The sequence below is a fragment of the Desmodus rotundus genome, chromosome X (assembly GCF_022682495.2).
Source record: "Desmodus rotundus isolate HL8 chromosome X, HLdesRot8A.1, whole genome shotgun sequence".
NCBI classification, from domain to species: domain Eukaryota; kingdom Metazoa; phylum Chordata; class Mammalia; order Chiroptera; family Phyllostomidae; genus Desmodus; species Desmodus rotundus.
The window spans coordinates 26,278,869-26,295,310 of record NC_071400.1 but is presented as its reverse complement, the minus strand read 5'-3'; the positions used below and the strand labels follow the sequence as shown (position 1 = coordinate 26,295,310).

Sequence of the window (16,442 nt, the reverse complement as noted above, 5' to 3'; positions counted from 1 at the left end):
GTATCATCATTTTGATGGTTATTAATATTTAATATATAATTACTATTCATAGGGTGAAGAACCTGATGAAGATGATGCATACCAGGTATTGTCAACATTGAAGAGAATCACTGCTTTTCACAAGTAAGTTGAATCTTGAAGTTCTGATTTCTTAAAACTGTAGAAGTTGAACTTGCAAGTTTTGGAGTTTCAGTGTTATCAGGTTCTTTGCCTGATTTCCTGTCCTTTTTGGGGGGGCGGGTAGTGGGTAGAGTCATGTTTTGAATTAGATAATCACTGAAAAATTACCAACTAACATACTTTTTAAAAAATACACTTTTTTGTTGTGGGGCATGTTAGAAAGTTTACTGTATTGCAACAGCATTCTGTTAACACTCAACTCCATAACAAATGTGATTAAGCTTAACTTTTTAATAGAACTTAATTCTTTTTTACAGTGCCCATGACCTTTCAAAGTGGGATTTGTTCGCTTGTAATTACAAACTATTGAAAACCGGAATTGAAAATGGAGACATGCCTGAGCAGGTTTTTATTATTTACAAGTTCCATACTTAACTTTGAGAATGAAGACTTGTGACTTTTTAATTTTAACTGCATTTTCTTGGTCCTTTTTACAGATTGTTATTCATGCACTGCAGTGTACTCACTATGTAATCCTTTGGCAGCTTGCAAAGATAACTGAAAGCAGCTCTACAAAGGTTTGTGGCGGTTCAGTGGAGTTGTTAATTAGATTAATATCATTAACTGTTTTCAGCAAACTTAAACATTTAATAGGTCTAATTTATTTCAAAACTTTTGATTTACTGTTCAGGCATGTGTACTTTTAAAAATAGTCATGTTTGTTGTTTGATGTATACTGACTGAAAACATACTTTGCTTCAGGGTATGATTTAAAATTAAAAATCATTCACATTTGAAGGTGGCACAATTTATGGATTTCCATATAATTCTCAAAAGTATTGAGTGGATAATAGAAATACAGATTTTATAAATGATGACCAAGAGCCTTTGAAACAAGCAGATGCAGCTGTTGGATTATATAAACTGATGATAACAAGCCAGTTAGTTGCCTTTGTGTAGTTTTAGGGTCACCTTGGTCATGCTCAGGATCTCTCTGCGATGTTCCAAATGGATAAATCACCTCTGGTTGAGTGTTATGTTCCAGCCACCATGTCTTCCAACTTTTAAAATTTTATCCATAATGATAATCCTTGATGTGTTGTTTAATAACTGAACTAAACAATACTGTACTGTCTTTTCCATTTGTAAATCGGAAGCTCGAAACGTTGTATTCATAGTAGTAGATGTTGCCTTAAGTATTTGGTCACACATTTATAAATATTAAGCATTATCTGGAATTTATAGGATTAGCTTATAGCTACTTTCCTCATAAAGGAATTCTCTCTTTTATTTTAACAATCTAATTGACTTTATTGAACAGTTCATGAATTGGGCAGCATCCCATCTAGTAAATAAAAAGGTACTCCCAGGAATTCTCTTGGTAATAAGTTTGTTTTGCATAAAACCATGGAAAATTTTAAATGCTTAGAATTTCTCTGAGCTTTTATATCTGTAATGCTGTTATATCTGCAAATGGATATTCCCCCTCTTGAAAAGGTAATGCAGTTTTGTTGTTAAAATACAGTACTTTCTGTCAAACCCCAAGAAACAGTGACCATATTTGTAAATATGATTGTTCACCTAAGTTGAAAGTCCTGAATTAAAAATTAAAATGAGAAAAAAGGTCATACTTTTAGAAGATGAAAAAATGTAAAATGAATATTATTGAATACAAAATTATTCATGCTGAAGCTTGGTTGAGTTTTCTTCACCAAATCAATGTTCAAGTTAAACCAGTTTTTATTTAACTAGTCTATTACATGCACCAAATATATGCTGCTGTTCTATCACTTGTTATTCAGTGTCAGAAGATAGATCAAAGGTTGTTACAAATAAATTAATGTGGATGGTCTTTATAGAATGTTTTTCTATTTTAAAATAATTGGTAAATATTTAGAAATAGAGAAAATGTAATAAAAAGATTAATCTTTTTAAATGAGACATTTAAGTAATACTACAAAGCTGATTTTTATCTCTCTGTTTTTAAAAAGTACAACCAGTATCCTTCAAATAAGAAATGAAAGATGCACCTTGGCTGGTGTAGCTCAGTGAATTGAATCCCGGCCTGCGAATTGCAAGGTTGCCGGTTTGATTCCCGGTCAGGGGACATGACTGGATTTCAGGCCGGTTCTTTTTATTTTATTTTTAAAATTAATTTCTCCCCTTTCATAAATTGGCCGCCCTTCTCATTACAGAGTGAGAATGGAGTGTAAAACTTTAATAAGCATTCTATGCTAATGGATTTATTAGAGATAGCCATAAATAGTCAGATAAGTTTTCTCATCCTAAAGGGCCCAGAGTACTTAGAATATTACCATTAATATACCTGATTATTTTTTTATTTCTTTAATGCTTAACCGAGGATAAATGTTTATTGATTTTAGAGACAGAGAAAGGGTGAGAGAGAAGAACATCGATGTGAAAGAGAAGAGAGAGGCCTCCCGTACATGCCCTGACCAGGGATCAAACCCCAAACCCAGAACCTAGGCATGTGCCCTGACTGGGAATCGAACTTGTAACCTTTTGGTGTACAGGACTATGCTCCAACCAGCTGAGCCACCTGGCCGTGGCAATATACCTCATATGTTTAAGGCTTCAATTTGTTGAGATTTTTAAGAAAAATGGTCTCATTTGTTTATTTTCCTTTTTGATAAACAGTAAAGAATTTAAATCTAATGCACAAGCAGAGTTAATGTAGTTAAATGTATGATAATGTTTATGTGATTTAAATGATCTTAAATACTGAGTTTTTTATATAGTATTTTTTAAATGTGAATTTTTTTCAAGGAGGACTTGCTACGTTTAAAGAAACAAATGAGGGTATTCTGTCAGATATGTCAGCATTACCTGACCAACGTGAATACTACTGTTAAGGAACAGGTTAGTAATTACTATAGATAGCACTATTTTTAAGGAATGTTAATAAATAATCTGAACTAATATAGAACATTTAATACTGAGATTGAGCAAAGTAGAAGTAATTTATACCCATATATGTATATACCATGTTCAAAAATTAGACTAATGGGTTGATTTTTTTATGGAGTTTATAATTGCTTTATTGAGTACCCTAATTGTAGATATTCTGTTTCTTTATGACACTCTTGGTAAACAGACCCTTATATACATTAAGTATATGAAATTAAAAATGTTATCCCTGAAAGCAACAAGTACACCAAGCATGCCTCAGGGAGGAAAGGTCTGTATGGTTTTCTTATCTTTGACAGTATTATCAGATGTTGACATTCCTGCCTGTCCTGATTGTGCAAGGTATTTTTTCTTATGTGGACTTTGTCAGATAATCGCTTCCCTGCCTTTAAAGTATTACCTTCTCACCCCGTATTACCTCGTGATTCCAGTACTGCCAACTTTCTTATTCTGGAAATAGATTTACCTGGTGCCATAGGTAGTATTCCCATCTGTAAAATAAATGTGGACCTGGGAATAAGAACCTATTTAACTCTAATTCCCTAAAAGACGATTAATCTTTTTTGGACACATGCTTTTTAAATGCTTTTATGGGATAGCTGTTTTTATAATCATGTAATATGACATTAACAATGATACAGTGAAAATGCTTACGGTGATTTCAAGATTTTATGATCCTTTCATCTTGCTTAGCCTTTGTGTGTTGGGGTAGAGCCCCATTAGTCATTATAAGTGCTATTTTCAGCAGCTCATGTTACGTTAGACGTTGTTTGTTTTAGTTTGGTGTGTATTTACTTATTAAAGCTACCGTGAAAGTTTTTCAAATATAATTCTCCAACTACAAAGCTACCAAGTCATTCAACCCTTTTGTTTGTCACTTGTCTTTATTTCTTTTTTAAAAATCAAAATTAATATTCAAGAAATACATTTGGATTGTTAATTTACCTTTTTTCTTTCATTTTTTTATTGTTCAACTACAGTTGTCTCCATTTTCCTGGCACCACTTTCCCCCACCCCACCCACCCCTACCTCCCACCCTCAATCCTACCCCCCTTTGGCCTTGTCCATTGGTCCTTTATACATGTTCCTTGACTTGACCCTTCCCCTTCTTTCCCCCGTTATCCTCCTCCCCACTGGTTACTGTCAGTTTTTTATTTCCACGTCTTTGGTTATATTTTGCTTGCTTGTTTGTTTTGTTAATTAGGTTCCACTTATAGGTGAGATCATATGGTATTTGTCTTTAACCACCTGGCTTATTTCACTTAGCATAATAGTCTCCAGTCCCATCCATGCTGTCACAAAGGGTAGGAGCTCCTTCTTTCTCTCTCTGCTGCATAGTGTATTCCATCATGTAAATGTACCATAGTTTTTTGATCCACTTATTTGCTGATGGGCACTTAGGTTGCTTCCAGCACTTGGCTGTTGTAAAGTGTGCTGCTATGAACATTGGGGTGCATAGGTTCTTTTGGATTGGTGTTTCAGGATTCTTAGGGTATACTCCCAGCAGTGGAATTACCAGGTCAAAAGGCAGTTCCATTTTTAGTGGGTTTTTTTTTGGGGGGGGGGGGGATGAAATTCCATGCTGTTTTCCTCAGTGGCTTCACCAGTCTGCATTCCCACCAACACTGCATTCCCAGCACTTGTTGTTTGTTGATTTGTTTATGATGGCCATTCTCACTGGTGTGAAGTGGTATCTCATTGTGGTTTTGATTTGCATCTCTCTGATGGCTAGTGATGCTGAGCATCCTTTCATATGTCTCTGGGCCTCTGTATGTCCTCCTCCTTGGAGAAGTGTGTGTTCAAGTCCTTCATTCACTTTTTAACTGATTTGTTTATGTTCCTGGGGTGGAGTTGTGTGAGTTCTTTATATATTTTGGAAATCAAACCCTTGTCCAAGGTATAATTGGCAAATATATTTTCCCATATGGTTGATTCCCTTTTCATTTTGCTTATGTTTTAGTTGTGCAGAAACTTTTTAATTTGATGAGGTCCCATTTGTTTATTCTTTCCTTTATGTCCCTTGCTATAGGGGACATATCGGTGAAAATGTTGGTGTGTGGAATATCTTGAGAGTTAAGTCTTATCTGTCTTGAGTTTATTTTTGTCTATGGTGTACGATAGTGGTCAAGTTTCTTTCTTTCTTTCTTTTTTTTTTTTTTTTGCATGTAGCTGTCCCGATCTCCCAACACCATTTGAAGAAGAGGCTATTTTTATGCCATTTTATGTTTCTACTCCTTTTGTCGAATATTTATTGACTGCAGAGACGTAGGTTTATTTCTGGGCTCTCTCTTCTGTTCTGTTAATCTGTGTGTCTGTTCTTATGCCAGTACCAGACTGTTTTGATTACAGTGGCCTTGTAATATAGTTTGATGGCAGGTACTGTGATCCCTCCTACTTAGTTCTTCTTTCTGAAAATTGCTGAGGCTACTTGGGGTTGTTTATGGTTCCATATATACTTTTGAAATATTTGTTCTATATCTGTGAAATATGTTACTGGTATTTTAATAGGGACTATGCTGAATCTATAAATAAAAATTTACATTTACTATCTAACTTTTGGTCTCATTTTTCTTTTTATTTCCATCCCTTTGTCCCTCCCATACATACATACTTGGGCACAAATAAATGAGAATATACTAAATGGCGAAAATCCAATTACTGGATTTTGTGTTTCCTTGAAGAAGTATAAAGTATATTGCCACAATTATTACATTGCTGAATTCTTTCCAGTTTTAAGTATTTAGTTTTGTACTGTAGCAATAAGGGATCTGGGAATTGAATTTTTATCTGTATAATTCAGATGAAAGGAGGAAATCTTAAGACAGTAGTAAATTGAGTTTAGAGATAAATTCTTAGAATGGGATTTTAATGAAATATGCACAATTCAAACCTCATACACAAAATACTGCTTGATAAATTTTCACATGCCACCAAGATATTTGCCTTAATATTCCCTATTTTTTTTACAGTATTAACACAATTTCTTTTTTTGTCATTTTTTATTGTTAGTCTATTACAGTTCTCTCAATTTTTCCCCTTTTGCCTTCCTCTGCCCATCCCATCCCCCACTCCCATACTCAATTCCCACACTGTTGTCCGTGACTTAATGTAATTTGTTCAAGTCTTGGAGTTGATTTGGTCATTAAATAGCCTGTGGTACTGACTTACTTCCAAGCTTCTAGGACTATGTCCTGGTCAACTCACTTGACCTGCCAGCTCACCTAATTAATAAATATCACCATACTTACCACTTTATATCATTTCTTTGTGTGTTGTAAAAGTTTTTGTAAACTTATATCTAGATAAGTGGTAGTAAAATCAGGAGAAGAGAATGAAAAAAGAGGTGAATCATAAAGTAAAGAGAAAAATGTAAATATGGTTCTGAAAAAGGGAAAACTAGTATTAAGGTCTGTATTATAATCAGTATTTCTAGCAGTAGTCTTCCTTTAAATGTAATTTCCTGTTGACTTTGTGACCCCCAAATTCTGTTTTTGTTACCCTTCCAAACAGCTTTTTCCAGTTACCTTCTGACTAATTTTACCTGATTAATTTTAAAAGGTGTTTAAAACTCCTTTTAAAGTTAAAGTTAACACTTCCTTTACAATTTTGTTAAGCTCATTGAGATATAACTTCAGCCTTAAGTTTATTAGGGTACTATGATGAGTAGTAAGGAGGCCTGTACTTAGTTATGTTTTTCTACTTAAACACCACATACATAGAGCATGAGAGTGCTTAAAAAGTACCTTAGACTTTGTGGTCTCTCTTCTAAGAGATGTATGAGATGTTCATCCCCTTGGCAGCAGGTTTTTCTTCTATAGTAGAAAAAATGGTACCAAGTTTATTGTTTCATATTTTAGAATGTATACCTCATGGTATCGTGGTACAGTGTAGAGTGTAGGATTTGGAGTCAGAAAACCTGAGGTTGAGTCCTGACTGCATGTTTTGGTAGTGTAAGCATATTATACAAGTCATTTAAAGTTGCTGAAAATAAGAAAAGAATATTTTTGAAACTACCTTGCAGTTAGTAAAGCATGATGTACCGTATTTTTCGGACTATAATACTCACTCCCCCCCGCACCCCCCAATTTGGGAGGAAAATGGGGGTGCGTCTTATAGTCTGAATGTAGCTTACCTGGGTTGGGGGGGCGGCAGTGGAGTGGGGTTTTTTCTTCCTATTTTCCTCCTCTAAAACCTAGGTACATCTTATGGTCAGGTGCATCTTATAGTCTGAAACATACGGTAAATATTAGTCATTGTTACAGAAATTATACTCCCCAGGTTTGAAGTATTTCCTTAGGAAAATACTATCCATTGACTTTTCCGAAGAGTTCCAAATAGTTAGATTCTATTTCTGTGTTAATCGTGTAAGTTACTTGTGGCAGTTGGTGATAAGCCTTAACATACTGTTCCCCTTTTTTTAAATAGGCCTTCACTATTCTATGTGATATTTTGATGATCTTCAGCCATCAGATTATGTCAGGAGGGCGTGACATGTTAGAGCCATTAGTTTATACCCCTGATTCTTCGTTGCAGTCTGAGTTGCTCAGCTTTATTTTGGATCATGTCTTCATTGAGCAGGATGACGATAACAACAGTGCAGGTAATTTTATTGTCAGCTTTTTGTTAAACCTGTGTATCTACCACTAACCAAATTTAAGTAATGATGTAAAGTTTTGCACTGCTATTTGATAGTTTATTCCAAAAACATGAAACAATTTTCAAGGATTATCAGAGACAGAATAAAATAAATACTTGTTGAAAAATGTGTTCTTATTTTACATTTTTTAATGTTGGGAATCTTACATTGAAAACCCGACAGGATACGTACTTACTGTTCACAGAAGAGGGGGCTACAGATGGCTAAATAAATATTAAAAAAACAAACCACTGACAGCCAGAGAAATGTAAATCAGTATAAGGTGGTTATATTTTTTATAAAGTAATTCCATTTATAAAATTCGTTCAGGGGAAAAGTCTTTACATAGGAAACCTTCATCACAAATTTATTTTCAGTATCAAATAATTAGAAGCAATCATTTGGGTAGTACATGGAGGCTGTGGTCTGTCCCCTTGATAACTGAATGTCAAGATGTCACATACTAGATTGGAGCAGAAATATGTGAAGTCTTCTTAAAAAGACATCATGGTTCCTAGACCAGCCTAACTGAATATGTAGAATTGGATAAAGGAAGTATGTGTGAATAAGAGTTGGGGTAAGATCATTTAGAAGGGATTGGAGAGTATCCGAGGTTGACTGTCCCCAGGAAACAAAGGAACCTAGCCAACAGACATTGAATATGTAGATCTTATTGACAAACTATCCCATTAGGGAAGTTGATGAATGTGCTAGGCGAGCCTAGCCTGATTTCACTAAACATCAATTCCTCTGACTCACTCCACTTGTTCCTGTTCCATGTTCACCAGCCAGCCTTCTGATGATTTATTTGACTTCACAAAAATTTTGTTTCTTGGAATGAATGGACTGGTCATTTACTAAGATGTTGAGAGTGATTATAGTTTTTATTTCACTTAAATGTTTTTTTCTTACATTTCAAATTATCCAAAATAAAGGTATTTTTATAGTGAGAAAATACAGATGGTTTAATGTTTGGAACTTTCCCCCCAGATGGTCAGCAGGAGGATGAAGCCAGTAAAATTGAAGCTCTACACAAGAGGAGGAATTTACTTGCAGCATTTTGTAAGCTAATTGTATATACTGTTGTGGAGATGAATACAGCTGCAGATATCTTCAAGCAGTATATGAAGGTAAAGTTTGAAAAATGGATAACAAGATATTTTTATAATGCTTGAAAGATAAAGTAACATTGGCTTTTATGCTTGGTTGTCATTGAATTTTTTACTTTTCTAGTTTAAAGAAATCTCTTAAAATATTTAACAATTTTCAGTGGCATTTTCTCATACTTTTACTCCTCCATTATAATGGACATTTTTAGGTTTATTATAAGTTCTTTTGCACTTGGAATATTGGAAACAGCTTATGTTAACTGTCACTATTAGACTTTGTATTTGTGACTTAGTTTAAGATAACGGGATGATGTCCTTCCCCCTGCTTGATGTAGCATTAAAAAGTAATGTTTTAGAAGTTGGGAGACCTACATGGTAATAGTTTTGGGTTGGTGACTATGCACCTTGTGGCTTGAGTAACTCAATACTTTCTATGCCCTGCCTTCATCTGTTCCACTGTGATGGCTAAGGTTCCTTTTTAGGACAGAGGTGTCAAACTCATTTTCACCGGGGGCCACATCAGCCTTGCTGTTGCCTTCAAAGGGCCAAATGTAATTTTAGGACTGTATAAATGTAACTACTCCTTAACTAGGGGCAAGGAGCTCTACATTTGGCCCTTTGAAGGCAACTGCAAGGCTGATGTGGCCCCCGGTGAAAATGAGTTCAACACCCCTGCTTTAGGGGTTCAAAATCTCATTTGATTTTGAGTAGATTATTCACGATTTTCATGAATACACATGAAATTTTTAAGTAGTGGTATAAAGGATATTGTTAATTATACTAATGGATTATGACTAAATGTGGTAAGATAGTTTTTTTAATCCTTAGGTAAAATCTAATTATAAAAGTAAACTTTTAAGCCTTTGATTTCACACAAAAAAAGGTATAATTAATTTGTTGAATCTAGTTAATTCTCTTTGGAACAATTTCCTACATGATAGAGCTCTAGCACCATTATAACTTACTTTGGAACCTAAGTTATGTGGCATGATCATTGATTTTTTTTTTTTAACTAAGGTTGTTTATGAAGTCATTTTGCAAATTTTAAACTTTGAAATTTTAGACTTCAGTATTCTGAAGTCAATTTTATTAGTCATAGGAGCATGGATATCCATCATGTATGCATTTTGAAACAATCCTACATAAGAAAAAAATTTTCATGTGCAATGTGTGATGTAAATGTCACCATAAATTTTCTTTTAAATGATAACTATTAGTTTTTATAAGCCAAATTAATAAAGTTTGAAATGACACATGAACTGTATGCGTGTAGCAATGGATAATTTGTGAAAGTAACTGATTATATTCATTGTCTTAATAGTTCACAAAAACTTTGTTTATATTCTTCATGTTATTTCTGAAAATCTACATAACCTAATTATTGTCTTATACCATACCTCTTTACCTGCTTAAAACCAAGTTTAGAGCTTAATGTGATTAGAGCTTAACAGTCTGATATTTCTGAACTGAGTTAGAAGTTGTGTGCTTAGAAATTACCTTAATGTTTCAGTAACATTTTTATGTCTTTGAAGACATAACTTTAGTCAATACATATTTTGTGACATGCTTACATGATTAACCTAAAATTAGTCTTATTGTCCAATAGTTTTACAAGATAAAGCTCTAATTTGTGCAAATTTCTTTTCTAGTATTATAATGACTATGGAGATATCATCAAAGAAACAATGAGTAAAACAAGACAGATAGACAAGATTCAATGTGCAAAGACCCTCATTCTCAGTTTGCAACAGGTAAGACATTAAGAGTACCCGCTTTAGGCTAACAAAACTAACAATATAGTTTTCAAGGTAACGGTGACAAAAATGGGTAAAGGATGCAATAGACAATTCATAAAAGTAGATACACCAGATATTCAGTCTTACTAGCAGACATTGTACAAATTAGATTATTTTTGCTTTCAGGTGCTAATTTGGTAAAACCTATAGCTAAGTTATGGAGGAAATCAGTACTATCACCAGTATATATTGGTATAACCTTCCTGGTAGGCAGTTTGGCAATACATTTAGAATTTATAATGTGTGTGCCATTTAAGGCAGCAATTCTCCTTTTAACAATTAATCCCAGATAGTAATGGGACAAGTTTGGGAAAGTGAGTATACAAGATGACACATGGCAACATTGTTCACAATAACAAGGAGTTAGAAATAATTGAAGGTTCATCAGTAGGATATTAGATGAATATATTACGTGATACATCTCTGTTAATGGCTATTATATAACATGTAAAATTAGTTTTAAGTAGGCCTATATTCGTTAAATATGTAAAGATTTCTACAATATACATAGTTAGAAAATAAAGTAAAAAAGATTACAGTACAGCATCCTTATAAAATTGTACATATCTCTATGTCTATCTGGAAAAATAATCACTAAAATGTTAGCTGTAGTTAACTTGCTTTGGTAGGTTTCAGGTGAATTTTCCTTTTTTCTTTGTATATTTTTATATTTATTTAAATGAGATTAGTCTTTTTTATTATTAGTGTGATTTTATTTTATAAATATATAACAGTTAGAAATCCATTAATGGAAATAATGAAAAACTGCTTTTAACTGCCACAAAAATTAGAAATATGTTTACAGTCTTATATTAGTCTCCTCCTCACCTATTTTTTTCTGTATCAGTCTTACAATCAAAATTCAATAGTCATTTTCCCTTTGGCAGTGGCAGGGCAGGTTTCATTAGGTAAAAATCATTTGCTTAGTATACTTTTGTCTCTAGAGATTAAATGCCTGCCAAGTATAACCCATTTCAATTTGATGAACTTTCATTTTGCTTTTTAGAAATATAAGTATGACATTTCTTAATTTTATTTGCATACTCTTTATTAAAATTAATAGAGCTTAAAGTGTTTTAAAGGCAGCATTTAAATAACGTTTGTTATAAAATAATAGCTACTTACTGTAGAAAGTTTAGAAAATAGAGGGACTAGAAAAATCAAATTTATCCTTAACTTTTGATTCAGTAATGCTTTTAGATTGTGTAGCCTTCTTAGTCTTTTTTATGCCTGTATGAAATCTTAGTTTTTCAAAATTAAGTAAGTCATTGTGCATTCTATTCTGCAAGCTGGAACTTTTCATATTAATAATTTCCGAACACTTTCATGCTATTAAATACTTTCCCTGCATTTAAAATGACTATGTAGTATTCCATGTTAATAGATTGACCATAACCTAACCAGATCTCTTCCTGTTTGATTTTGAGGGTTGGTTTGTTTAACAATCTTTCCCATAATAAATAGTACTGCAACATTTTTGTACTTATATATTGTGCACAAATAATGTTATTCCTTTTGGATAAATTCTGATAATTAGAATTGCTTAGTCAAAGGACATCAAAATTCTAAACTTTTAACTACATTTTGCAAGATGGCTCTATAGAAAGGAAGGTTATCTCAATTTGTGTTCCCAACAGATCAGAGTGCTCGTTGCACTGCATTTGTATCAGTGGTGATGGCCATTAGCTCTTTAAAAGCTTGGCATTTTGGTAGTTGAAAAATTGCATGTTGTTTTAACTACTTTACAATGAAAGATCTTGATGTGAGATTCATTATTTAAAGGTAAATAGCAGAGCATGGCTGTCTAATAATTTAGTGGGCTTTTTTTTCCTTTATGATTTTACATGCTATCATAATACCAGTTAATCTAACAGTGTAGAATTCTGCCATAACTAACCTGATCAGTTTCTAATCTCAGTAACTGTCTCTAGTATGAAGACATGAAGTGCTACAATTTTGGTCATTTGTATCGTGTGTTTTAAAAATCCTTGTTTTCTGGGGCACAGATAACAATCTCAGAATTAAAAGTGTACATTGATGGCTAAACAGATAAAAATAAAATTATTTTGTGAGACTTATGCCATAAACAAGATAATACCGTTATGAAAGTATCCAGCAAGTAGGCTGTCCCCAAAGTAAAACAGCAAATAAATCCTAATTATTTTTGTATGCGTCAAAGCTTTGGTCTGTAAAACCTCATCTAGAAAAGTGGCCTGAGTTTCACCTTTTCAAGAAAGATGAAATAAAAGATGTTATCAATGATATAATAAAAGATAGTTCAACAAAGTAAAAAAAATTAAAATCCTTGTTTTTGAATAAAATGCAATGCCTTATTTATGGATCATCTATTTTAAGTATATTTTAAGTAGGCAGTATGTTATTTTAAAAGATGTTAATAATCCATAGTTACCAAAGAACTTTAACATGCTTGCTTTCTTTTTTTTCAAACAGCTTTTTAATGAAATGATACAGGAAAATGGCTATAATTTTGATAGATCATCCTCAACATTCAGCGGCATAAAAGAACTTGCTCGACGTTTTGCTTTAACTTTTGGACTCGATCAGTTGAAAACAAGAGAGGCCATTGCTATGCTACACAAGTAATCTCCAAATATTTTATTCAGCTCTCCTGTTTTTTAATCATGAAATTTTTTTGACCTAGCTCTTTTGTTTAGAATGATCAAATTCGGTTGATGCTTAATTATTTGTTTATAAATCTGTGGCATATCTCTTTTCTTAAGAACCAGTTATAGTGCTATCTCCATTAACACATGAGTTGGGACTAAAACTCCTTTCATAGAAAGTCTTTGCTTTAATTAAAACCATATAAAATCTTTATAAATTATGTGAAGAAAAGCAGCACATATTCTTCAGGTATTACAATATCTCTTAACAGCTTTTGTCATAATTTCACTTGAGATTTGATTCCTTTATTTGAAGTTTTCTCTTTCTGGTTCTGTTCTCTATATTGTTTTGAGCCACAGCCGCCTTTCTATCTGCATATTTTCTTTGCATTATAAAAATTGGAAATCATCTCAATTTATTCGGGGCATGTAATTTAGTGATCAGTTATACGTTTAAGTATGAGTGTATTTTAGACCTTTAACATAACCAACACGTGGATATTAATACCCTTTACATTTTAATTGGGAAAATCAAGAGGCTTAGACTCCTCCATTGAAAGCTCTGTTTTATTTGTGTCTCTTTTACTCATCTTGCTTACTTAAACAGTATTAAATGTCTTCCTACAGAAATGGTCTTGCTTTTTAAGTTAATCCCATACCTTCCCCAACTTTAATTTATTCTTCCTTTTCACTTTGCTCTAAAAAGTCTTAAATTCCTTTTGGATGATACTTTCAGGTACTATTTAAAGACCACCTATATGGTAATTACTTTGAGAAGTAATATATTATTTCCTTCATGTAATAGTTTTCATCCTTGCTTCCCCATTATCATCTGTATTATTTTTTTACACGGTTACATTTTTGATGAGAGAGTAATGTTGGGTTGTTGTCTTGATTAATAGAAGAATTTATTGTTAATTAAAATGGGTCCTGAGTAGAGTTTAATTTTTAAACTTTACTCTTAAATAGGTCATTACAAATAGTCTTTATTCATTATATTTAAGTTACTCCTGTGTGTTAGAGTGGTTCTTCTTTATGTCTTAATGAATACAGAAAATGTATTGGTCATTATGTGAGATCCTTTGGTTTATTGTCTATGGACAAGAGAACTGAGGAAAGAATATAGATGTACCAAACCACATTCTACCTAGGGGCTAGCTGGTGTGTTTGTGTACCTGAGTGTGTTTTTTGTTTTGCTTTGAAGAAAGTAACAGTGGCATAAAATGTAAATATATTTGCTTGTTCTCGCATTATAGCCTCTTATTCTCTCTATTCTCCAGATTAAATGCATGGCAAAGAAAACATTTAGTAGTGGAACGAACTTACAGAGAGAAATTTTCTAAGTTATTATTTTGTATTGTTGTCACTTACATATTTAATTTGTCTTTTTTTCTTGCAGAGATGGCATAGAATTTGCTTTTAAAGAACCTAATCCACAAGGAGAGAGCCATCCACCTTTAAACTTGGCATTTCTTGACATACTGAGTGAATTTTCTTCTAAACTACTCCGACAAGACAAAAGAACAGTGTATGTGTTATAAATACTTAATTTGGGGGGGAATTCTTAAAGATCAATACTTACATTTGATTTTCCCCCTCCTACACACTGACATTAGAATTATCTTAGTCTGTGTCCTGAGTTGTGACTACACTGGGAAGTAAAATTCCCCCTTTTTATATTTTTACTCTAACTACTAGTCCTCTCCTCAACAGGTCATTTCAACAGGATACTTTTATGGTATAGTCTCCTAAAATGGGGGCTTACATTCTGAGAGGGCCCAACAAATGGAATTAAATTTCAAAATACTCTCTTACCACCCCCATCCTGGGTTGTATAAAAGGGCAAAAGAAAATACATAACTGTGGTGTGGAGAAAATGCAGACAACTGTACTTGAACAACAAAAAATTAAAAAATAAAGATTCTTTAATAGCATCAAAAGAAAGAAAACAAATAACTTATAGTATAGATAACCTCTCCTGAAAGTCCGCCAGTAATTTACATTTAAAGATGAAACAGATTTTATATGAAATTCTGATGCACACAAAACAAATGTATAGTGATAGAAATCACAGTCATGTTTACTTCTGCAGTTGGGGAGACTGAGTGGGAGAAAGGACACAAGGTATTTTCTAGGGTCATGGGAATGTCCATGGGAATTAAGCTTAAAAGGTGTATTGGTTACATGGCTACATTCACTTGCAAAACTGATCCAACTATACTCTCAATTTCTGTGCATTTTATTATATATAAACTTGTTTCAGTTAAAAACTTCATTGACACTGTCAATCAGAGACATACAATTTTAAACAATGAAAAACCATTTGTTATTTAGCAGATTAGATAAAATTAAGAAGCCTGAGAGTCCCAAGTATTGCCAAGGATGTGGAACAATAGAGGCTTTATGCATTTCTGGTAACAGCGTAAATTGGTGTAACACCACTTTGTGGAGGAGCTATTTGGCAGTGTCTAGTAAAGTTTAACCTACTTATGAACCAGTGATTGTGTTCATCAGTAGATGCCCTAGGGAAACTTTTGCACATGTGGATAAGAACCGTAAAGGATGGACTGTTGTATTGTTTGAGTAGGGAAAAGCTGAAAACACCTATCAATGAGAAAAATGGCATCAATACATTGATATACAATGGAATACCATACAGCAGTCAAAATGGTTAGATTTTTTTTTAAAGCAAACAAAATTCCTTAATTGTATTAAATACCCAGTCATTATTCAAATTTCCAGTAGTGTCAGATGTCATAAATTACTTTTATTTTTATACTTTTATTTGATTGAATTGGGAGTGAAATAAGACTCACACATTCTAATGAATTATTCTCTTTTTGAAACCTTAAAAAAATTTTGCTTTATTGAGGTGTGATTGACAAAACAGTAACATATTTAAAATATATAACATGGTGGTTTATGTATGTATACATTGTGAAAGGATTCCCATAATCAAGTTAATGAACCATCCATCACCTCACCCATTTACCTTTTAAAATAACATTTAAGTTCTATTTTTCAATTACTAAGTATTATATCTCATCAGCAGTAATCACCATGTTATACCAAGGTCTTCAGATCTTATTCTTTTCTAAATATTTTTCCAACTTTATTGAGATATAGTTGACATATAAAGTGTAAGCTTAAGGTGTACAACATTTTGATTTTATATATTGGAAAATGATCATCACTGTTACATTAGCTGATGTCACTTTTCCAAAATAGA

At 33.0% G+C, this 16,442-nt stretch overlaps 1 protein-coding gene across 4 annotated transcripts in view; it reads left to right on the top strand.

Annotated features, from left to right (window-relative positions):
* The window catches only part of STAG2 (STAG2 cohesin complex component), a 125,910-nt gene that overhangs the window by 93,861 nt on the left and 15,607 nt on the right, over nt 1–16,442 (top strand). For all 4 annotated transcript variants that reach the window (XM_045201051.3, XM_024567024.4, XM_053916883.2 and 1 more), the window contains exons 20-28: nt 53–123; nt 438–525; nt 618–698; nt 2,908–3,000; nt 7,474–7,648; nt 8,675–8,814; nt 10,443–10,544; nt 13,041–13,189; nt 14,613–14,741. In XM_045201051.3, coding sequence (XP_045056986.2) covers nt 53–123; nt 438–525; nt 618–698; nt 2,908–3,000; nt 7,474–7,648; nt 8,675–8,814; nt 10,443–10,544; nt 13,041–13,189; nt 14,613–14,741 — 1,028 coding nt within the window. The remainder of the gene's footprint in view (nt 1–52; nt 124–437; nt 526–617; nt 699–2,907; nt 3,001–7,473; nt 7,649–8,674; nt 8,815–10,442; nt 10,545–13,040; nt 13,190–14,612; nt 14,742–16,442) is intronic.